This window comes from Echinops telfairi, unplaced genomic scaffold (genome assembly GCF_000313985.2).
Source record: "Echinops telfairi isolate 266 unplaced genomic scaffold, ASM31398v2 ScPeMD7_29;HRSCAF=101, whole genome shotgun sequence".
In the NCBI taxonomy this organism is placed as follows: Eukaryota; Metazoa; Chordata; class Mammalia; order Afrosoricida; family Tenrecidae; genus Echinops; species Echinops telfairi.
Window position 1 is genome coordinate 382,692 of NW_022103926.1, and position 23,279 is coordinate 405,970.

The window sequence follows — 23,279 nt, forward strand, 5'->3', positions numbered from 1 at the left end:
GAAGCCGCTTGAGCCTTGGTTTTCTCATCTGTAAAATGGGTGTTTCATTATAAGACTTCCCTGAGGATACTGGAGAGAAAGGAAGCGAGGTGGCGCAGTGGCTTAAGTGATGGACTGCTCACTGCCAGATCAGTGTTTCAAACCCACCAGCCACTCTTTGGGAGGAAGATGAAGCTCTCTTGCTCCCAGAAAGATTGACAGAGGTGCTCTAAACCATCAAAAAGGCCAGGCTTACTGGTTGGATAGATGTTGGCAGAATCTTCGAGACTGCAGTCTGGTCCTAGGTCCTTCCTTCTGGTCTGGAACTCGCCCCTCCATCCCTCAATTTTCAGCCAAACCATTTAACTCACTGCCATGCAGTCTGTTACGACTCATAGGAGTGTTGAGTGGTCTTGAACTGCTAACCTAGCAGTTAGCAGCTCAACGTATAACCATAAGGGCACCAGGACTCCTAGCCAAACAATAGACAGTCCTATAAGAGTAACAATATTTCTCGGGGGTGGGAATGGGGGTGGGGGATTGGGCACACCTTAGGCTCATCAGTCCCTGGAGATCCAAAAGGCATGTGACCCAAAGACAGAGTTCAAGAGGGTTAGGAAAGAGGAAGGCCAAGAATAGGAAGCAGGGAGGAAGTGGGCTAAGTGATGGTCCATTGAGGAGAGACCACAGAGAATGAGATGAAACAGAATGCTCATGAATCTTTGGATGTGAAACTGATGAGCTACTCTGACCACCTTCATCCAATCCATAATAAAAAGTTGAGAGAGAGATGTCCCCCAAGGCGTGCCCTAAGCATCGTCATGTCATGAGTGAGTGGGACTTGTTGTGACAGCAATGGGAGCAAAGAGAACCTATTTAAGCCATCACGGTACACTACAGAAGGGTATAGACCTGCTCTGTTGTGAGCATCACATGTTGATGTCTCTGGCCATGAGCCCAGAGAAGGGGAGTTCCAAGTAGGACCACAAGGAGGCTCTGCAGGGGGTTACAGCTGGGGCGGGGGGCAGATCTGGGCTTTAGGTGTCAGCAGGTCTTTCAGACGAAGAGTAGGAAGAAAGGCCTGGTGATATGTTGATGAACAACAGTCAGGGAAAAGCCCACAGTGGTTCTCAATAGTTTAAACCCCAAGCAACCATGATGGTGGCGGGGGCCATGTGGGGCCAGGTGGCACTTTTTTTCTTTGAGCTTGGAGCACCATGAGGAGGGCCCTCTCTGTGGCAGCTATAACAACTACAGGACACAGTAGCCTGCTCTTCACCCTTCAGAAGCTGCCCATGCACACAGGCACACATGACATGAAGCAGGAAAAGCTCAGTTATGTAACATCAATTGTCATCTCTGTTCTATTCACTCTTAACAACAGAAACCCAAACCCAACTCACTGCCATCAAGTCAATGCGGACCCATAGTGACCTTGTAAGACAGGGTAGAACTGCCCCTGTGGTTTCCTAAGCTCTAATTCTTTGGTTTTTTTAATTTAAAAAAAAATCATTTTATTGGGGGCTCGTACAACTCTTATCACAATCCATCCATCCATTGTGTCAAGCACATTTGTGCATTCGTTGCCATCATCCTTCTCAAAACATTTGCTCCACCTTGGAGCAGCTGGTGGCTTCAAACCAACTCGTAACCAGCAACACAGACAGAAGCATAAAGATCAAGGCTTTCCTGCCTTGGTGACATCGTGGTTACACCTTGGGCTGGTAACGGCAAGGTCAGCAGTTCAAGACCACCAGCCACTCCAAGAGAAAGATAAGGCTGTCTGGTCCTCTAACGAGCGACAGTCTGGAACACACAGGCGCCGTTCCACCCTGTCCTGTCGGGCCCCTGTGAGTCAGAATGGAGCTGATGGCAGGGCCCTCGGTTTGGTTTCATTTCCCTGATGTATGAGCTGCTGCCATGAAGTGAACCCCGACTTAGAGTGACCTTGTAGGACCAGCGTTGAACTGTCGCTCAGGGCTGCTAAGGCTGTTAACCTTTGGGGGAACAGTCAGGCTCATCTCTCTTCCTCAGCGTGGCTGCTGAATTCAAACCATTGAGGCGCAGGCTATCCATCATGTTGAAGTAACCCAACGTTGACCATTGGGTTACTAACAGATAAAGGTCGGCAGTTTAGACGCTTTCTACTCCCATAAAGACTAACAGGCTCAGAAACCCACACGGGCAGTTCTGCTCTGTCCATAGAGTCGCTGTGAAGCTTATTGGCGTGTCCATTGGCTGTGAGTGAATGGGTTGACCTTGGGAGAGGGTGTGTTTTTTATTTTGAATGGGCTCTTCAGACTCTTCACAGTGGCCTGATTCAAAGCTGTCCATCAGACCTGGGGCCTGACAAATCACACACGCAGCATAAACAGACAGGCACACCCCTCTACTCACATTCAGAACAACTGAGGACCTCAAACCGAGGACCACTTTGGGGTGTGACAAAATTGAAACGTGGGGGAAGGCGCTACAAAAACAACCCAGTGAAATTCAACCCAACAAAACCAAGCTGTAGTCGTCACCCCCGCCAACTCCAGGCACGTCAGCGTAGAGCAGAGCTCTCTGGGGTTTGCAAGGACTAACATTTCAGAAGTAGCTTGGCAGGCCTTTCTTCTGAGGTGCTTGTGGTTGAACTCATACCTCCCACTCTGGTCAGCAGCTGAGGGCAGGAGCCACGTATACCGCCCCAGGACAGACACAACGTGACCTCACAGTGGACACATTCTGTTAAAAGGGCACTACGAGTAGCTGGAGCGAGCCCTGGTGGTACCGTGCGTAACACATTGGGCCTGCAAACTGCAAGATCAGCGGTTCAAATCCATCAGCTGCTCCTCAGGAGACACCTGAGGCATTCTATTCAGAGAAAGGGTCTTGGACACCCACAGGGGCCATTCTCCCCTGTCTTGTAGGATGGCTGGGAGTCAGAATTGACTCATCAGTGGGTTTTAGTTTGGTCTGGTTTTAAGCGTAGCTGGGGAACATCCCCAGTTGGTTTTTCTGATTGGCAAGTGCCTTCAGATCCTGGTTCCTTCTTCTCCCTATAAATCACTAGCCTGTTAGACTACTGACCCCCTGGTGTTCTCTCAGGACAAAGGGAACTGAAGGGACAATCTGTCCGATTGTCCACCCACCACCCCACATTCAGCTGTGCCCTGGATGGGTGTCTGTGTCCTTAGTCTTCCTGAGTGTGCTAAACCTTATGTGTCTTGATCTCTTACACCGACAAGCTGCTTGATTGCGACCAAGAACTCTACAAGAACTTCCCCCTGGTCATCTCAGAGCGCTGGCAGCAGGAGGTGGTGGAGACGGTGTACAAGGCGGTCAACGCGGACACGGACAAAGCTGAGGCCCGGAAGAGGGCCAAGAACAAGCAGTTGGGCCATGAAGAAGGTAAAGACCAGGCACCTGTGGGCATTGCTAGACCAAACAAAAGCCAAGCCCACCACCATCAAGTGGAGGGCAACTCACAGATACCCGCTAGGGCAGGTCGCATCCTCCCGTGGGTTTCTGGGACTGGAACTCTTGACTGGAGTGGGAAAGCCTCCCTTGGAGCAGCTGGTGGTTTCAAACTGCTGACCTTTAGGAAAGCAGCCCAATTCCCTGCCCCACAGGGCTCCCGAGCATCGCTAGCATGGTAACTTCCGCAAGCCTTCCCTGTGAACGCTCAAAGGGCATCTGGGCCATCCAGGGGGAGAGTGCCAAGATGGTTTTTGTCTCGTCCAGCCTGCATAAGTTCAGGAGCACATGTGGAGGTGATTGGGGGTGGGGTGTGGGGAGGCGATGGGTGGGTGGGAGGGGCTTTGTGGAAATAGGGACTTGAGCCACAATGGGTTTTCTCCAGGAACTTATTGACGCCCCCTTGGGTTTCCCAGGAACTTACTGACACCCCCTTGGGTTTCAGAGCCTTCCCGTCAACTCAATCAGAGGCAGGGAGACAGTCAGCCTTGTTTCATTACAGTGGTCTTTTTCCCGGCTTCTGGTTCCTCTAAAACTTTCTCCAGAATAGTCAGTACCTGGGACAGAGTGAGCTTCTGCCGGTGTGGCCTGTGCCATGAGGCAGGCCATCTCCAAGCTGGATGAACTGCTCCGCTGCCATCATCTGGGGTTGTTCATCCATTCTGGGGCCAGGGGCCCCATTGTCACTTTGTGCTGGACGCCACCAAGCATGGTGGCCGGCCAGAAGAGGCTTCTGGTAGTCCACATCACAGTTAAACCACATGGTGGATGCAACCCATGTTTCTTAACTGTCCACGTGCAGCTGGCTGAAATGGCAGGTGCTCCCTTAGCTGTACGTAGACCCCACAACCAACGTCATGCTGAGAACCAAAGATCTTCCTGCAAGCGTGCATCTGGATGGCAACTTAGTTACCCGCAGTAAAGCCTCACCCTGTTAGCACTTCATTTACATGAAGAGTGCAGTGTTGAGATTTCCAAAGTAGAATGACAGCGGGTACACTAAAAAGTAGGGTTCTGGTCCATACATGCAAGGGTTTATTCCAAACAAAACATACTGAAGCACGTCTTTGCCCTCAGTGGAGGGCTGCAGGGAAGTTTACTCAGGAATACACTGTCTTGTCTTGTTCCAGGGCACCTTCCAGAAAGTTTCAGTCAAAACAGTGCTTTCAAGGGGAGCTGCTGGGGCAGGTCAAGTCAGCCAAAGATTATGGTGGCTGGTTCTTGGGATCCCCCAGGGCTCATTTGACAGATTTTCTTGAAGGACACAGGAAGATTACAAATTACTGGGAAGAAGTTTAAAGAAAACTGAAAAACTGCATTGGTGAGAAAAAGGGCCAGGAATTTTACCCCAAGGAATTTTTTTCCCCATCATGCCAATTAACACCTGCTCATTCTTCTAGGGTAGCCAGGGCCATCCTCCAAGAACGCTTGCTCTGGAGAAATCTTCATCCAACCCCCCTCTCATCTTTACCTTGGCCCTTCAGACACCTTTAGGCCACCCGACCTCAAAGAATGTGTAGCAGGATTTGAGTCCTGAGGCTGCCCAAACCGCCACTTTGAGGTGTCGGTGGGAGAGGACCGAGATGGAGACCCTGCCTTGGAAAGTGTACGGACCTAGATGGAGGCTGCGTTGAAGAGGCGCAGTAGTTCCATGAGTTGATACTTTTGTTTAATAAGCATTTGTATGATTTTGTATTAAGACTTTCTGACTGAACTTCGTCCAGGAACCCATGTGAAATCAAGCAGGCCAATGCAATCACTTTTTATAATCATTTTATTGGGGGCTCTTTACAGCTCTTATAACATTCCATACATCAGTTATATCAAGCATATTTGTGCATATGTTGCCATCATCATTTCCAAAACATTCTCTTTCGACTTGAGCCCTTGGTATCAGCTCCTCTTTCTTCCTCCTCCTTCCCACCCTTGTGAATCCTTGATTAATTATATTATTATTATTTGGTATCTTACATTGTTTGTCTCCCTTCACCCACATTTCTGTTTTTTGTCCTCTTTGGGGCGTGGGGTGCTGTAGATCCAACCTTGTGATGGGTTCCCCCTTTCTCCTCCTTACACCTCCCTGGCCATTCCCCTATCCTCATGATATCACTACTCCCACTACTATTCCTGAGGGGTTTATCTCTCCTGAATTCCATGTGTCAAGAGTGAGGAATCCTGAAAATAAACTTCTGACTTGGGAAACAGGGTTTGGCACCTCATCAGACTTGATTGGAAAACATACCTAAGGGACAGCAGGCAGACACGGAAATATCGATGGTTGTCTTGTTGTGGGGGGAGGTTGTTTGTTTTTTTGTTTTGGTTTGTTTGTTTTTCTTTTTTTTCACCATGTGTCTATCTAGATGAATAATCCCAAGGAGAAAACAATGGGACCGGTGGTTCAGTGGGTTATGGGAGAGGAGGGGGCAGAGAGGGGATACAGGGAGTCAACAAACTCAGGGATAAGGGAACAACAAGAGATCTAAAATTGATAGCAAGAAGGGCATATAGAGTCTGGTGGGGTGTGATCAAGTGCACTGTATCAGAGAGGAATCACGGAGAGCGGAATGGAGGGAGAGCATGAGAGTGCAATCACTCTTGAGTTCTTAAACTAAGAAGCTCCTATGAGTCCTTACATTTTTCATATCTCAATATACTGGAAAAATAACAAGCTTCTTGATTGTGGCCATGATGTCTCTAAGGACCTCTGTGGGGGGGAAATGCCAGCTTCCCACAACTAATTATGGGTTCGATCGGCACAATTGTATGGTTGAGATACATAAAGATTATAATAAAGTCTTAGAGAGCATGAGCAATAGAAGAGATTGGAATAATGGAGTCAGACACATTTCATGGTAGCATGCTCACCACCTGGATAGCCGTCTTACCAGCCAGGTCCACACACAGCGTGGGCCAAGACGAGGTGGGGCGAAGACCACTGGAGAGAGCCAGCCCGGGGCCAAATTCATTGCTAACCAAGGCTTATATCTACTTAGGGGGCATGATTACAGGTAGCCACACATCGGAAGGGGCAGTACAATAGGCATACACAACATAGGAAGGAGATGTACAATAGACATAAGTGTGACAGGAAGGGGATGAGGTAGGGGTGTGCGCATAGGAAGGGGAGGGACTAGAGGTATACAAGTGACAAGATGGGCGGACCCTAGATTCATGATGGTGGCCTAACCTTGGTCACCCTTGGGTGGGTTTGACCTCTCTGGTGTCTCCTAAAAGGAAACAGTCAACTACTATCCTTATCAGAAGGGACTGGGCCCTACTTGTTGTGGGATAAACAGTGGTGACTGCTTGTTCTGGGTGGCTGATAACCCTTAGGGAGAATAACCTTGACCTCCTTCTGTTGACCTCCAAGTGTATAGTCATTCACGTGTAGCAAGCAGCTAAATGTGGCCTACATTTGGGGGAGACAGCTTGGGAGAGATCTTTCTGTTTCCCACAGACCTCTCTTGGGTCCTCTTGCGTGATGGCCCCAGGCAGTGATGGCATGCTCATCAATAAGAAGGCTTCCTTTCGTTTTGCCTCTCACTGAAGACCTTCACGAGATTTGCGTCCTACAAACAGGACCAGAAACACCTTGGTGCTATTAATAGGTTGCTTGGATGATGACCTGGGCATACGAGTTTCCTCACCTTTAACCGAGAGTCCTGCTGAGCCCAGGTTGTCCCCTTATAGACTGAGAACAACTCCCTGCTTACCTGTTCCCATTGGAGTGGACGCTCCCTGAGGGCAAGGACCTCCATCTCCGCTGGTTGCTGCTGAATCGGATAGGCATCCAACCAATGATAGTACTTGGCCCCCACCATCCTGCATGAATTGATCCCCGTATCACCATTGGCTGAATACACCAGAGCCAGGCACAGCTTGGCCCTGCACTCAGCTGGGCTCTGTCAGAAAGGCACTCGTCCTGAGAGAGCTGGCCCATGGAGATGCAGCTGGACTGTGTTTCTGCAACACCCAGGACCCAGGAGGTTCCAGCAGGGCTGGTTTACCCACAGGAGTGCCACCAGGCCAGGAGAACTTGGGCAGATGGGACCCAGAGGCAGGGGTGCAGGTGGGAGGATGGGTATCTTTACGGAGTTGCTGAACTGTCTCCTTTTAATTAGAGCCACAAATGGTCACTTCATGAATCCATCTCCCCCTGTGGGTCATGCATTTAAGATCTTAGAAGTCACCTTCACAGAGAAGCCGTGTCTAGGCTCCCACACCCAGGGGGCAATGCAAGGTTTACCACTGGAGCAAACCCTCTACTCACAAGGTACACTAGGAGTTGCGATAGACTCGAGGGCCGTGAGGTGTTGTCGCAACGGAAAGAGGAAGACCACCCCCCACCCCCCCAGGAGATGGACTGACACCCACCTGTAGCTGCGACCAAGGGCTCCAACATCACAATGGTGAAGCTGGCACAGGACTGGAGGTGTTTCCCTCTGTTGAACCGGTGGTTTCTGGGAGTCGCAACTGACTGGATGCACCTAACCGCAACCCTTAAATACCAGGTGGCACTGCAAGTGTGTCGCCCACTGGAACAGTCCCCCCTTGCCCTGTCAGTCACCCCTGCCCCTCCCTGCGCTGCCCGGTCCCTCCTGGTCCTTCTATCCTGGTGGGTTCTGCTTGTCTGCTGCCATTGGAGTGGATGCTCCCTGAGGGCCAGGACCTCCATCCCTGCTGTTTGCTGCTGAATCCAGTGCACCCAGAACATGCCCAGCACATAGATGTCCAACCAGTAGTGCTCAAGGATAGGAATGTGGGCGAGATCTTCACTTCATCTTGCTCCGAATTCCTGAACGAAGACAGAGCAAGCGCATGCACTGCCGTCAAGTCGACCCCGGCTCACAGTAGCCCCTCCGACTGACTAGGACCGCTCCTCGGGGTTTCTGAGATTTCCGTCGCTATGGGAACAGGCAGCCTCATCTTTTCCCCATGGAGTAACTGGAGAGTTAGAACTGCTGACTTTGCGGTTAGCAGCCCAGAGCAGACCTGCTACACCAGGCTAGAGGGGTAACTATCACTGCAGGAGGAGGCAGGGCTGGTTGTTGCTTGCTGTGGACCTTAGCTTACCTCCAGAAGACAACCTGTACTGAATTCGTCCTTCGAAGAGAAAAGGTAAGTTAAAGGAAGGAGCCCAACCTCAAATAAAGGCCCAGGTATGTGGGGGAAGACCCTAAATTTTACATCCTCTCACTTCTCCCATTCTCCTGATGCATAATGAAAATTTTAAAAAACTAGCTGGGGAGAAACATATGCTGATTGAGAGCAGCGGAGAGATGACAGCAGATGGTAGCAGCCATTGAATCTGCCAGTGGCGGCAGAACACGAATCCTGGTGGAATCCTGGTGGCACGGTGACTAAAGCGCTCAGCAGCCCACCCCCAAGAAGCCAGGGGTGCAAACCCAGCAGCCATTCCAGAGGCAGACAAATGTGACCCTCTGCTGCTGTGAAGTTTGACAGCCTGAGAGACCCTCCGGGCAGTCCCCCCGTCAATCAACTGTCAGTCTGTCCACCCATCCATCCATCCATCCATCCATGTCAGGACCTTTGTTGGCGTAGTGGTTACCTGTTGGGCTGCTGACTGCAGGGTCAGCAGTTGGAAACCACCAGCTGCTCCTTGAGAGAAAGATGGGGCTTTTTACTCCTGTAATGAGTTGTTGTTGTGGTGGTGGTTGTTGTTAGGTGCCATCGAGTCGGTTCTGGCCCCATGCACAACGGACCCACCTTCTGCCCAGTTCTGGGCCATCCTTCATTAGGCCCTCTGTCTCTGGAAATGTTTGGAAGCTCTGGCTCACTTTTCAGGGGCTCTTTCCACCAAAGTGGGCAGCCTAGTCCTTCTTCCTTGTCTATCCTCAGTCTCAAGGCTCCTCTGAAACCCGTTCATGTCGAGTGACCCTGGTGACATTTGGAATACCAGTGGCATAGCTTCCAGCAACACAGCAACACACAAACCACCACAGCAGGACAAACTGGCAGACAAGTGGTAAAAAGTTACAATCTTGGAAACCCACAGGGTCCATGCTACCCTGCCCTGTAGGGTCCCTAGGAGTTGCCATTGAGTTTGGTTTGGGAGCCATCTCGGTACTTGTGTTTATTTACTGAGAAACCAGGCCAAAGAAGCAAGCCTCTGCTGGATGCATTAACAGAAGGAAGCAACTCTAGCATGTGTTGTATTCCCAGGAACAAGATTTTCCCAAGGGGAATGTAGGTGTCTCTCTGTTTTGTTTTCTCCTCTCTGACAACACTAGGACCTCGGCGTTCCTGTCTGGGACTCCTGCCCCGCCCCGCCCCGCCCCCTCATTGTCCCGCTCTTTTCTGCAGATTACGCGCTGGGCAAAGACTGCATCGTGCACGGGTACATGCTGAAGCTCGGGAACCCCTTCCTCACGCAGTGGCAGCGGAGGTACTTTTACCTCTTCCCAAACAGGCTCGAGTGGAGAGGCGAAGCTGAGTCTCGGGTGAGTTGGGGACACAAACACCCCTACCCCAAAGCCCGCTGTCTTTCCGGTTCCCATTGGGCGTGCGTCCACCCGAGAGTTAAACCAAAAGTGCTGGTGGCCTAGTGGGTTGTGAGTCGGGCTGCCCCCGCAAGAGCAGAGGTTTGAACCCACCAGTTGTCCGGCAGGACAGAGGGCTTTCTGCTCCTAAAGAGGCAAGAGCCTCGGACACCTACAGGGGCAGTTCTGTTCTGTCCTCCAGGGTCGCTAGGAGTGAGAAGGGACTCGATGGCAGTGAGATGGAGGGAGGGAGGGAGAACGATGTTGATTAACCTTCACCCTTTAACCTTTAAACATCTAAGAAAAAACGTGGCACTCTCTGAAAAATGGAATGCTGCCTTTTCACAAGGCCACAAGCTCCCTCTGGCCAAGTGGGCTTGGAGAAGGCTGGAATGTTATGTAAATCACAACTCCCCCTGACGTCCCCCTGCTTCTCCCCCATAAAGGACTCAAGGCTTGGGGTCAAATAGAGATGTCTCAATCAACCTACTGCTCAGCGTCTTGAGACCAGGAGCACTTGGAGCCTCCCTAAAAGGAGAGAGATGGAAGTGTCCTGAATGGAAATAGGACCATGGTCTTGAACCTCGGTGACATAGTGGTTGCGCATCCAACTGCGACCCAAAAAGCTAGCAGTTCAAAACCACCAGCAGCTCCTCGGGAGAAAGACGAGGCTTTCTACCCCCTGAAGCAGTTATAGTCTTGGAAACTCAGGACCCTGCTACCCTGCCCTATAGGAGTCAGCACTGACTCCATGGCATTGAGTTTGGTTTGGGTTTTAACATCAGCCCTGGTGATGTAGTGGTTACACATTGGACTGCTAACTGCAAGGTCTGTAGTTTGAAAGCACCAGCCACTCCGAGGGAGGGAGAAAGAGAGGCTTTCTACTCCTGTCAAGAATTGCCGTCTCGGAAATACCTAGGACCGTCCTACCTTGTGCTGTGAACTAGCATCAACTTGGTGACAGTGAGTTTAGCTTTGGGTTTTCACATCAGCCAGGGGGTAGTCACAAGCCGTCTCATCTGTTCAGCACCTTTGGAGGGTCCCACCCCAGTTTTATGAAGAGGGTGTTGGGTCGGGGATGAGGAGAGGTGGAGAGTCCCATCCTTCCCAAGAAGCGGCTCCTGCAGACCCCGGTTGGGGTTCTGCTCTTGGGTGTGCCATGGCTCAGCCTTCCCCGTCAGTCAGGTCAGGAAGAGGACTGAGTGGCACAACAGTGTGGCACTGGGGTGCAGGCCAAGTCCCCAGGCCTCACAGCCTTTTCTCCGCCTGGTCGGACAGGACAGTCTAGCAGGCGGGTTCTTTCATCCACGAGACAGGAAAAGGAAGCTGCTCTCTAGAGAGCAACTGTTTGTGACTGATGTAAATGACCTGTCTGGTCTACCCACAATCCCTTTTAGCAAGGCAGGCAGCATGAATGGAGTGCCTACTGTGTGAGGTCCCCTGAGGGGTGTAGTGGTTCCTTGTGGGCTGCTAACCGTGAGGTCAACAGTTCAGAACTAGCAGCTGGTCTGTTGGGAGAGGCTTTCTACTCCCATAAAGAGGTACATTCCCAGAACCCCACAGGGGCAGTCCTCCTCTGTTCTATCAGGTAGCCATGCGTCAGAATTGACTCCATCGCAGTGCGTTTGTTTGCTTGGTTGTGTGGTAGGAAGCGATCCTGGGTTCTACAGGGATTTGGGATTACAGACCCGTGGGAAGTAACAGGCTCCAATACTGTGCATTTGACCTGCAATGGGCGCTTCAAATCCCTGCCGATGTTCCCACGATGGCAAACCAAGAGGCTTCAGAAAGTTCAGGAGGAGAGGGTGGGGGATTTCCCCCTATCTTGCAGTTCCGTTTTTCCTTCCCAAAGCTTTGAAAGCCTCCCTCATCTGACCACGTTTCGTGAAAAGTAAGCAGCATCTCCTCCCTCTCACTGGTGTCATCGAAGCCTTGCCTGGTGGTCTGTTTCAAGTTCTAGGCCGCAGATTTCACTTGCAATTGAAGAGACTCTCTGTGGGTCCTGAATTAGAGCTTAGATTGAGGAGACTTAAAAGCAGCCCTTCAAAGCTGCTGTGCCCGCTCAGGGAATGCTGTGCAGTGGATTCTGGCCCATAGCCACCCTGCAAGACAGAGCAGAACTGTCCGTGAGGCTTTCTGAGGCGGTCAGTCTTTTCAGGAGCAGACGTTCACAGCTTTCCTGTGTGGGGCAATAGTGGGTTATCACGCCTGACCATTGGTTAGCAACCTAACCCTTAACGTGGACTTCTATGGTAATGCACAGACCCTGCCATAGCACAGCCCCCGTGTCTATGCTGAACACGGTCTGAACAAAAACTGAAACCAAGCTCCCTTCCACAGGGTCAAGTCCAACTCAGAGCGACCCCATAGGGCAGGGGAGAGCTGCCCCTGTGGGTTTCTGACACGGTCACTCTTTAAGGGGCAGAGAGCCTTTCTCCGGGAGAGCACCTGGAGGTTTCTAACTGCTCTCCATCAGCCGACCCTTGTGCAGCCCAGGGCATGATGGGTTAGCAGCCTAGTGCATAGCCAGGGCCCCCCTTTTGAGGAGGTTTGAATGCTTACGAGATTCGAATGAGAGGTAACCAAACCAAACGCACTGCCATCAAATTGGTTCCAACTCATAGAGACTCTATAGGACAGAGTAGAACTGTCCCTGGGCTTCTGAGACTGTAATTCCCCTTTTTTAAAAAGAAAAACGTTTTATTGGGACATAATACACTTATCATGCAATGCAATAGTGCAATCATACACTCATCACCACAATCAATTTTGGAACGTTTTCTTCTTTCTTACACTGTTATTAGCTCCCCATTCCCCGCCAACCTCCCCTGCCTTGCCCCCCCAAACCAGTTACTGTGTCTATAGATTCCCCCCTCCTATCCTAGATTTCACATACTGAAAAACATGCAACAATAAAGAACCCGAAAAAAGCTAACAACAATAACAGACTGAAATAGAGGGAAAACCTCACTCAAAAAGGAAGAAAGCAAAAAATATTAAAAACTAGAACAGTCACTCTCGATGGGAGTGGAGAGCTTGTCTTTCTCCCCATGGGATAGAAGGACTTCCGTTGTTCTTGCTGTTGCTTGTTTTCTCTCCCTTTGAATGCCCAATGCAAGAAACCATCTAGGTTTCGAAAGGTACAGCATTTTGTGTTCTATTTGAGACGTTTTCTAAAGTCGAAAAAAAGAGCAATGAGACCCTGCGAGTTTATGATGATGTTGTTTCTCATTTAGGATTCCTGGAGTATCTATCCCAAAAAACATAAAATGGTAAGGTCATCACCCAGCTGCCACAGCGGTCACCCTTAAGGACCTGTGTGACAATCTTTACAGGCTGTCACTGATAGGCCTGATATCCTCTTGTCCCAAATGAGCCGGCATGAGCTCTCTGGCCAAGCTGATGTTTCCCTAAGGTTTCTCTGAGTTATTCTCATGAAAACCACCAGTCCACGCCTCTGCTCTCAGGAACCATCTACAGCACTTCCTTGTCCCCTCGGGACGGTTGCAGTGGCATGCGTGACAGGGAGGAAGTAGAGCTGGGACTCCTGCTCATGCATCGGGTCCGTACTGAGGGGTCCCGCCTTGGCTGGTTTTGCCTTTATGGGGACACGGTTTTCTTTGCACTTTCTTTTGGAAAATCTCATCGTTTCAACTTTGGGTTGCATTTCTCAGTCGCTGCTGCCCCCTCCCTAATTCTCAACTATCATGAAAGAAAGGAAAAAAGGGAAAACATTATTTTTTCCTTTTTGACTTTTCTAAGCTGTAGCATTCTTTTGAAAGGTCACTCACGCACTCTTGAGAGGGCCGGGCATCACGGGTCCTTTTCCTTGTTCCCGGCTAGCAAAACTTGCTGACAATGGAGCAGATCCTCGCAGTGGAAGAAACGCAGGTGAAAGAGAAGAAGTGCATTCTGCTGCGTGTCAAGGGAGGGAAGCAATTTGTCTTGCAGTGTGAGGTGAGCTCTGATCTACTGATTTCTTTCTTGTCTGCGGCGGATGCCAAGACAGTGACATTAGTCAGCCAGTGCTGGGTAAGGGTGGCTGCCTGTGGTCCGGACGGATCGTCCCTGGAGAAGGACACCAGGCTTGGGAGAGTAGAGACCTGGCCAAAGACCCCTGGTTGCAGCTACTAGTCTTTCTCGCAGCGAGGGCTAGTGTGTCAGTCTGGGTAGACTAGAGAAGCAAATCCATAGCCACATGAGCAACTGAGTATTGAGGAAACATCCCAACCCAGTCCCCATCAAGTCCATAAGTTCAATATTAGCCCCTATGTCTGATACCAATCTATAATGTCCTCTTCAGCCTCACAAAATACATGCAATAATACCGAATGCAGGAGGATCACAGGCCAGTGGGTTGGAAGTCTTGTGGATCCAGTGGCATTGTAAGCATCTCAGCACTGGCAGGGGTCTCTATGTGGCTTCTTCAGCTCCAGAGGTCTGGTAGATCCATGTGGCTTCTCTGACTCCCAGGGCATAGTGCCACGTGTCTTGTCAGTAGAGCGTCTCTCAGGGAGTAAGAGTTGTCAGTAGAGAGACTCCAAGGGAGTGAGCCAAGAGAGAGAGAAATGTCTTCTGCCTCCAAGGAGGAAATACCAGGAATTCCCAAAATTCTCAGGAGAAGGCCATGCCCACACAGGGGCTTCATTGGCTATGATCCAATTGACAGACTAGACTCCACCCCTTCCTTCTTAATCCTCACAAGTTTCAAATTGACGCCAGATTATGTAGCTACCCCAGCTAGCAAGAGCATCCCCGGCTGATGCTGAAAGAAACAAATATTTGATGCACAACTTGAGATGGCTCAGTTCCCAGTCTGGTAAAGGTCCTCATACGTTCAGTCCAAGGTTTCCCAAAGTGGGAGATAGCACCCTCTTGGGGGCATGCCTGACCCATGCAGGGGGCGCTGCCAAAGCAGACTCTACACTTGTTCCTGGATGATGGGCTATACCAGGGCTCAGCACACTGATGCACTTCAGCCATCAGTATGGACATGTAGCTCTGAAGCAAATTGAAAATGGAAACAAAACTATCATAATTTCATTTAAAACATATTATTCAGATCAAATATATTTATGGATCTCGAGTCATTTTTAAATTGTTGTGAAGGACGGGATTGGCTCTTCCATCTCAAAGACTTACTGACCCCTGGACCAGACTAGAGAAGGTCAGACCTGCACCAGGAGCCCATGTCCAGCAGCATGCTTCACTGCCCACTGCTGGGCCATCCTCACCACCGTTGCTAGGCCTGAGCCCCAGATTTCCAGCACCATGTCAATCATCTTGTTGAGGGTCTTCCTCTTTCCGGCTGCCCCTCCATCTTGCCAAGCTTGATATCCTCCAGGGACTAGTCTCGCCTATCACATGCCTACAGTGCACGAGACCGAGTGCCACTGTCCTTGCTTCTGACGAGCCCTTCTGGCTGTATACAGGTTGCTGCAACAAATGCAAGGCCATGACTTACAGTGGGCTGTATCAGAGCACCGGAGGGACTGTAGCAGGCCTTTCTAAGCATCCCTGGTGGTGCAGAGGGATACATGCTAGGCAGCCAACCTCAAGGTCAGCAATCCACACCTACCACCAGCCCCTTCTCAGGAGAAAGATGAGACTTTCTACTCCTGTAAAGATGGACAGTCTCAAGAACCCAGGGGGGCAGTTCTACCCAGTCCTGTAGGGTCGCTCTGAGTCCAACCTGACTCAGCCATGTTGCGTTTGGTTTGGGTTGGGTTGGGTCAGATCCTGAAAAGGAGCCCTGGGGGTGTAGTGTGTATGTGATGGGCTGCTACATGGTCAGCAGTTTGAAACCACCAGCCGCTCCGCAGGACAAAGCTGAGACTCTCTACTCCCATAAAGAGTTCATCTTGGAAATCCCCGGGGCAGTTCTACCCTGTCTCGTAGGGCTGCTATGAGTCAGAACCGACTGCAGGGAGTGGGTTTAATTTGGTGTTCTGTGAGCGGTACTGCTGCTGTTCGGCACCACTCAGTCGGTTCCAGCTCAGAGCGACCCCAGATGATGGCGTGGACCTGCCCCCTATGGTTTCTCCACTGCCACCTTTGTGGAGCATAGGGCCAGGGCCTCTCTGCCTGCACGCTGCCAGTGTGGGCTCAAAACACCAACCTTTCCATTCGCAGCCAAGCTTTTAACCAGGTTGCCACCAGGGCCCCTTGGGTGGGTGAAAGGACAGGGCAGGTTTCCAGTAGAAGGTGTGTCTTGTGTTCCCACCACGCATGTGCAGTGTGGTACACTCACCCCGATCATGAATGGGCAAGTGGAGAGCCTGACCCCATCTTCCCATCTCTGTGTGTTTCTGCCCAGAGCGACCCCGAGTTCGCACAGTGGAAAAAGGAGCTGACAGAGACCTTCATGGAGGCCCAGCGGCTGCTGCGCCGGGCCCCCAAGTTCCTCAACAAGCCGCGCTCTGCCATGGGGGAGCTCTCCAAACCCCCGCTGTGTCACAGGAACAGCAACGGTGTGTAGGAGACCCAAGCCGACAGGCTCCTCAGGAGCTGGGCCACTGGGGCTGTCCTCACCTGGCCGTGGCCAGCCCAGGAACGGATGGAGCCGGCTAGAGAAACATGGAGACCAGACGCCCGGCATACTCGCCACGATGCCAAGACCCTCCTGGACAGGGAAGGGCCCATCTCAGGCCTGGGGTGGCCTTCATGCCTGGCCTGGCCCCACCTACCCCTACTCGAAAGCTACTGAAGGAGAGTGATGCTTGCTTCCTCGGCTGCTCACCTGCCCGGGACCTGCTGACCCTGCAGTCTGCTGTGGCTCCCTCTGCCACTGACAGCAAGGTGTCTGTCTTGCCATCGACTCCCTGAGGGGAACACAGGACGACCTGCGGCTGTGTCTCAAACTGCCCGGTGTGGGCCCACGTTTCAGCTCTTGACCGCTGGGGGCTAAGGCTGCCCATGTGGCCCTCCTCTGTGGCTTCAGAACTGACTTCCTGTCTCCTGGAAATGCCCGACCTGGTCCCCGCGTGGGCACTGCCTGCTCAGCCTCTGGCAGACAGGTCCCCGGTAACTGGTCATTCCGTGGGAACAGGGGTGGCCTGGTCTCAGGTGATGGCATCAATAGGTGATTTGGGGTGTTCAGCAGCCCAACATTGGGGAGATTCCTGGAGATTCTAAACCAGTAGGGATGGGACTGCCCCACATCGGAGCCATGGTAACCCCCAGACCTGTCAGACCCTCATTGTTCCTGTCAACCCAGGGTCCCCGGGGGTATCCCCCGGACAGATGCGAGCCAGTCTTTGGGGAGGTCTCCACACAAAGCACAGGGGTCTGTAGGAATGCTGCTCTCTCTACCTGCCCCCCAGAAACATATCTATAATGGATGCAAAGAAGGGGGAAAGGAAGACTGTCGCCCTTTTCCTTTCTTTCTTTTTTTAAGGCTATTCTAAAACACAGGTTATTGCAAACTGAATGCTGCTGAATGACGGGGTCCCAGTGAGTAACAGTGAACGAGTGTGAACCTCGCGCTCCACTGGCTTCCTGTGCTTCCCTGTCTGTCCTCATGAATCTAGTTTTGCACTAGATTTTTCCCCTGGCTATGAAAGCATCCAAAATGAGCATCTGACCACCCCCACCCCCCAGCTGACTCCCAGTCAGACCCCACTGCCCCATAGTTTTGCTCCCGCCCACCCCTTTATATCCACACCCTCCTGTGCCCCCTAATACATGCTGCTCAGGTTAGCAGTCTCAACCCCCATGCCATCAGCCAGCACAGAAGACAAATCTACAAGTCACACACACTGGTCAAGTTCCGGGGGGGGGGGTTCCCATACTTCTGGAAGTTAACAACTGGCCGCATAAGCGCCTTGCAATCATGATGCTCTGCCTCCCCTCTTCAATGTGTGTCGCGGCTCTGCATTTTTCCTTTTAAATGTTCACGCACGAGTGTTACACCCCTTGGGAAAGCGTACACTTTAAAACTGACATGATGCTTTGTGAGGGTGGAGTATGAGGTGCCCAGAGGACCCTTGGTGACGGTGTGGCAGTAGGTCGGGCCATGCTTTGCTGAAGCTTGTCATCTGGTAAGTAGGGTTTCAGTGATGTGCGACTCCGGTGTAGTGGAGCAGGGGGAGAGAAAGATGTGACCCATGTCCTAGGGACCCTGGGAGGACAAGCACCTGTTCATTTTGAAGGCGAGCACACCCTTCTCCAGTCTGCGTCCCCTCTGCCCTGGGTTCCACATGTCTGTCCCGTTCTGTTTGGACTGCACAGTCTCAGACTTCCGCTGGACAGAGGAGATGGCATGCCAACCCCATCATGGCTGTACTGGTCCATAACGTCGCCCTGAGTCACCCAACACCAACAGCAGCCAGTCAGGCCAAAGGAAGCCTCCAGAAAGAGCATCGATTCAACTGCAGGTGGAACCGTTTGCCGGCTCAGCCTACAGGGTTCCTGTGGGTTTCTTGACAGGAATAGAAAGCCCCTTGTTTCTCCTGAGGAGTGGCAGTGGGTTTAGAACCACTCACCTTGAAACGAACGACTCAACGCATAAACGCTATGCCACTGAGCCCTGAAGAAACACACCTACTTGTTCTTTTCATTGCATTATGCAGTGTGAGCTTGGGGTGAGCTACTCACCCAGGAAAGTGGGCATGGGTGGTCCTGAGGAGGTGACCCTTTGGATGGGGCAAGTGTGTGTGTGAGTGTGTGTGCACAGGAGTGCTTGTTTTGAGGATGATTTGGTGTTTATTTTAGCTCTGGCTCCTATTTGGTAATTGCCCTGATTCGATGCAGCATTTCACTTTCTGGGGGAATTGTTTTTTTCTGAAAACTGCTGGGACAGTTGTAACCCACCAGGAAGATGACCTGATTCTGAGCTACATGTCTTTCAGACCATGTAGTCAGCATAACTTTGGTGGGCACCAAAGAGGATTTATTGTGTGTGATTTGTTCATTATATGAGGGGGCACCCCCCCAAAAAAATCTGGAATCCCCTTTCCCCCCAAAGCTATGTTGTTGTTGTTTTTTTCAAAACAACCATATCACCTTCAAAGTACTTTATTACACTTAATATTTTTATCAAATCTGCAATTCCATTGTTGGAAATGTTTTGCAAACGTCTGTTTGGATGGCAGACAGCACCTCCCTCGGTTTTTGCTTCACCTCTTCTTTGTCATCAAACCTGTGTCCTTTCATGTCTCTCTTCATTCTCAAAAACAAAAAGAAGTCACACAGAGCAAGGTCAGGTAAGTAAGGCGTGTGGGACAAGAGAGGCATGCTGGTTTTTTGCCCAAAACTGGTGCACTGAGATGGCTGCGTGAGCATGTGCATTGTCCTGGAGGAGAAACCGGTCCCCCATCTGCCACAAATCAAGCCCTTTTTGTCTCACACAGTGTTACACAATCTTTTAAGAACCTCTAAATAGAAAGCTTGATTAACAGTCTGACCTGGTGGAACCAACTCCAAATGTGCTACAATTCAACTTTTTCATCTGTTCAGAAAGTTGATGGACGTCCAGAATACGTTTGTCACCAGTCAACATTTCACCTTTTTGGAAACGAGAAAAACCACTCGTACTCTTGAATTTTTCCCGGAGCGCTGTCTTTGTAAGCTGTGTTCAACAGCACAACGGTTTCTGCGGCATTTTTCCTGAGCAGAAACAAAACTTCCCAGCTGCACTCAGTTCTCTGAAATAGGCCATCACAAAAAACAAGAGCAAGTGAAACTGCTTGTACAAAAAAAATCCCTATGACCAGAAAGAACCTTCCCAGGTGACCCCATGGGTGCATTAACTCAGAGCGTGTTGCTCGATGCTCGCTTACTGGGAAAAATGTGTACCATGAAAGCTCTGCCCCGGGGAGCTTTTTGCCAGGTTTGGGGGGTACCCCTCCTATGGTTCTTGTCTTGTTTCTCTCAGTTATGTTCAAGGAGCTGTTGGCACTGTACTGTGATACTTGCCAAGCCATCCCTCGTGCCCCGTATGCGCCACTGACCCAGAGACAATGCAGGCATTTCTGCAGTGGGTGATGACTGGGAGTTCTTGAGGCACGAGGGGTGAGTGTGGTGTATGGCACAGAGAGAAGAGTCCTCGGAATAAAGCAAAAGAAGTTGATTGGCTGATTATAATCATAGATTATCAGGGAGATGACTGAGTCAGTTACTGAGATTTTTCCCCCTCCCTTTTAAAAAAAGCTATCTTGTTGTTAGGTGCCATCCAGTCAGTTCTGACTCAGTGATTCAGCATGACTAAGCGCAACTGCCCCTATTGTCTCCAGCTGGTGTTAACTACTGTCACATTGTCTCCATCTCATAGTGGCCCCATGCCCAACAGAAGGAGCCACCTCCCAGGCCTGCACTACCAGTCTACCTCTTTGAGGGTCTTCCTCTTTTTTTTACTGCCCCTCTACTTTACCATGCATGATGTTCTCCAGGGACCAGTTTCTCCTGACAACACGGCCAAAATCTGGCCATCCTCGCTTCTGAGGAGCATTCTGGCTGTACTTCTTCCGATGCAGATATGACGTGTTCCGTACCCTGTTTCCGGGGCCGTTATATTCCTAGGAGTAGATCACCCATGTCCTTACCCCCACGGAGAGGCTGATGAGTTTGATCCACCGACCTCAGTGTTAGCAGAGCACTTAACCACTGAGCCACCAATGGTTGAGTGCCGGTGCAGTGGACTCATCAGTCGTCTTACAGTCTAATCACTTTGGCAATCCTGAACCTCCCAGGCTTCTGAGGAAGGAGTAAGGCATTGGGCTGTAAACCCAAAGGTCTGCCCTTCAAACACTGCTGCTCCACTGGTCATCTGCTTCCATAATGACTGGCAGCCTCAGAGATGAATTGGAATCCACTGGCAGTGGGGGGGTGGGGGGGCAGTATGTTGACATCTTGGGAGGTCTCTTGCTTTTCCCTCTGGACTTTCTGTGAGGTCACATGGCTGCTGCCTGTCCTCTGGGCTCCTCGTAGGGGAAGGCACAGTTGGACACAGGGCAAAGGCAGCCCTGATGGCTGCTGTCTGTCAATCATTCTTTTGTGAACACTACGTATGTACGTGGGCCCTTGCCACAGATGCCAGGAGATGCACCTAGGTTTCTGTCAGTGAAGCCCAGTTGGCCATCCTTAGGAATGACAGGCCTCGGCTCCCATGTGGAGCATCTGAAGGAGGTATAAGCATCTGCATTCCCAAATGATGTTTCCAGAAAGATCCACTGTGGCTTCCCATGAAATCCCAGAAGGAAGCACTTAAATTCATGTCCCTGTGATGAGTGTTCGATCCGGGCCCTGTTTCTAAACGTGTTCATTGTAGCCTGAATAGAAGAAGGTGAGCTCCAAGAGGAGACAGGATACATACTCCTTTGCGCCAATCACAGTCGCTGTGGGGTTTTCTTTGGCCTCAGTGAACCAAGAGTACTATTCTTTTTCCCCAGAGAGCAGGCTTGCCTGCTCCAAAGGTACAAGGTAGAGAGGGGATAATGCCAGCTGCTTCACTGACTTTGAGTCCTGTCCCTGATGTGACTGTTAACCTGGATGGGTAAATGGAACAACCCCAATTTTAAACCCTTTCTTCTCAGAAAACACAGAAAATAAGCGGTTTCACTGCTCTCAGGTCGATTCCCACTCACAGGGGGACCCTACGTGGCAGAATGGGACTATTCCCGGGCGCTTTGGAGGTGGTCCATCGTTCCCAGAGCAGATAACCTCATCTTTCTCCCAAGGGGCAACTCATGGATTCGCACCACTGACTTCTGGGTTTTCAGCCCACGTTTAATCCTCTGCGCCACTAATGTCTGCATCTTATCAGGTATACCGAAGAAAAGCACATCTGAGGTGGACTTCAGAATGAAACAATTCATTCACCTAATAGAGGTAACTTCTTTATCGAACAGTCTGAAAGTCATATACATTAAAAAGAGGTCTGAGAACTGGCAGACAGGCTCCCAATTTGAGTTCTGTCCTAAATATCAGCTGTCTGAAATTTGGCATGTTTGAAAACACCAATCACTGCATGGAAGAAGATGGGACTTTCGATTCCTGTAAGCATTCCAATCTCAGGATCACACAGGGGCAGTTCTAGCCTGTCCTAGAGGGTCTCCGTGACTCAGCAGCAAGTGAGTTTTGCTGTTTGGTAAGGACAGAGAGCAGGGGGATAAAGGTGTGAAAGGACTTGCCTGTGCATGTGTGTCCATTTGTTCATTGCCGCATCTATCCCATGAGGTTTACAGAGATACTGGCCACTTTTCTGTTGTGAAATGGTGTTTTTCTGTGTTTTCACTGATGTTCACGGAGCTGGCTGCTTTTGGGTGACAAAATGACTGCACACACATACCCTCATACATAAAACCAGAGTTCTATTTTAGCACAAGAGCATTTTACATTATTTATGGAGTGTGAAATCTCCCATGTCCTTTCTGCCCCATGTTTGCGGAGTTTGTTGTTTCTAGAAATGGCACGTGGGCCCAGCCCACTGCACCACTGTCTCCTTACTTCCCAGAGTGTATTGTAACATCAGGAAGCAAATATGCTCTCTACCTCTTCCAAAATCTCCCCCGCGCCCCCTGCCCCGTGTGCCCTCACTCAGATGTACCTCCGAAGCAGGCGCTCTTGGAATAGGACTTCCACAGTATGGACAGGGAGGTAAGAAATCTCTTCTGGATCGAGAGGGGGAGGCTGTAACTTCTGACAGAATCCCCCCAGGCAGCCTTGCAAGGACCGCCACGCCCCACCATGGTGCCTGGCTGGCCGTCATCCACCGGGAGGTGATCTCACTTCTGTCCACCATCTTGAGCTGACCCTTCTTTGTACCGATGGTGAGCTGGACTTACGGGGAAAAAAAGCTACCGAGCGGGGCCCTTCTCCCCTGGAAATTCTACCCCTCTCACTATTTCAAGATGATTTGAAAGATGGGGCCACCCAGAGGCCTGTAAAACATCCCGGAAGGAGCCCCCTTGTAATATAGTCTTGTTTGTGGGAGGGCTCCGTTTGGGACAGCCCTCCGCAGGGCCCATGTGAAGCAGAGAGGAAGCGCACGTTGCAGGAAGGCAAGGGTTCATCCTCAGCAGCCACCATTGCCCTTCCCATCATTGCGCTTCTGTGGACATGGTGGCGTACTGGCTATGCCCTTGGCCAGCTCCCCTCCCCTTCAACAAGCAAGTCCATTTCCCATTGTACATCGAATGGTGCCCTCCGAAGGTGCTGCACCCAATGGTAGGACTCTAGATATGCACATACCTGTCTGAGTTAGCTCTCATGGCATATCTCTTCATTTCGCTGGTAGCACTCAGGGTTTGGCTTCTTGGTGTCTGGCTTATGAGTGCACACCCCCAATTGTTACCTACCTACATGGAGATGATGCTCCAAGTCACATGGCCATCTCCCTTGAAT

At 50.9% G+C, this 23,279-nt stretch overlaps 1 protein-coding gene across 5 annotated transcripts in view; it reads left to right on the forward strand.

Moving 5' to 3' along the window:
* The window catches only part of GRK3 (G protein-coupled receptor kinase 3), a 102,742-nt gene extending 85,037 nt beyond the window's left edge, over positions 1-17,705 (forward strand). For 4 of the 5 annotated variants that reach the window (XM_045289661.1, XM_045289663.1, XM_045289662.1 and 1 more), the window contains 5 exons: positions 3,210-3,372; positions 9,763-9,899; positions 13,175-13,210; positions 13,782-13,895; positions 16,255-17,705. In XM_045289661.1, the coding sequence (XP_045145596.1) occupies positions 3,210-3,372; positions 9,763-9,899; positions 13,175-13,210; positions 13,782-13,895; positions 16,255-16,416 (612 nt within the window). In that variant the 3' untranslated portion in view covers positions 16,417-17,705. The remainder of the gene's footprint in view (positions 1-3,209; positions 3,373-9,762; positions 9,900-13,174; positions 13,211-13,781; positions 13,896-16,254) is intronic. The other variant, XM_030885441.2, reaches the window with a different exon arrangement.
* Positions 17,706-23,279: the final 5,574 nt, after the last annotated feature.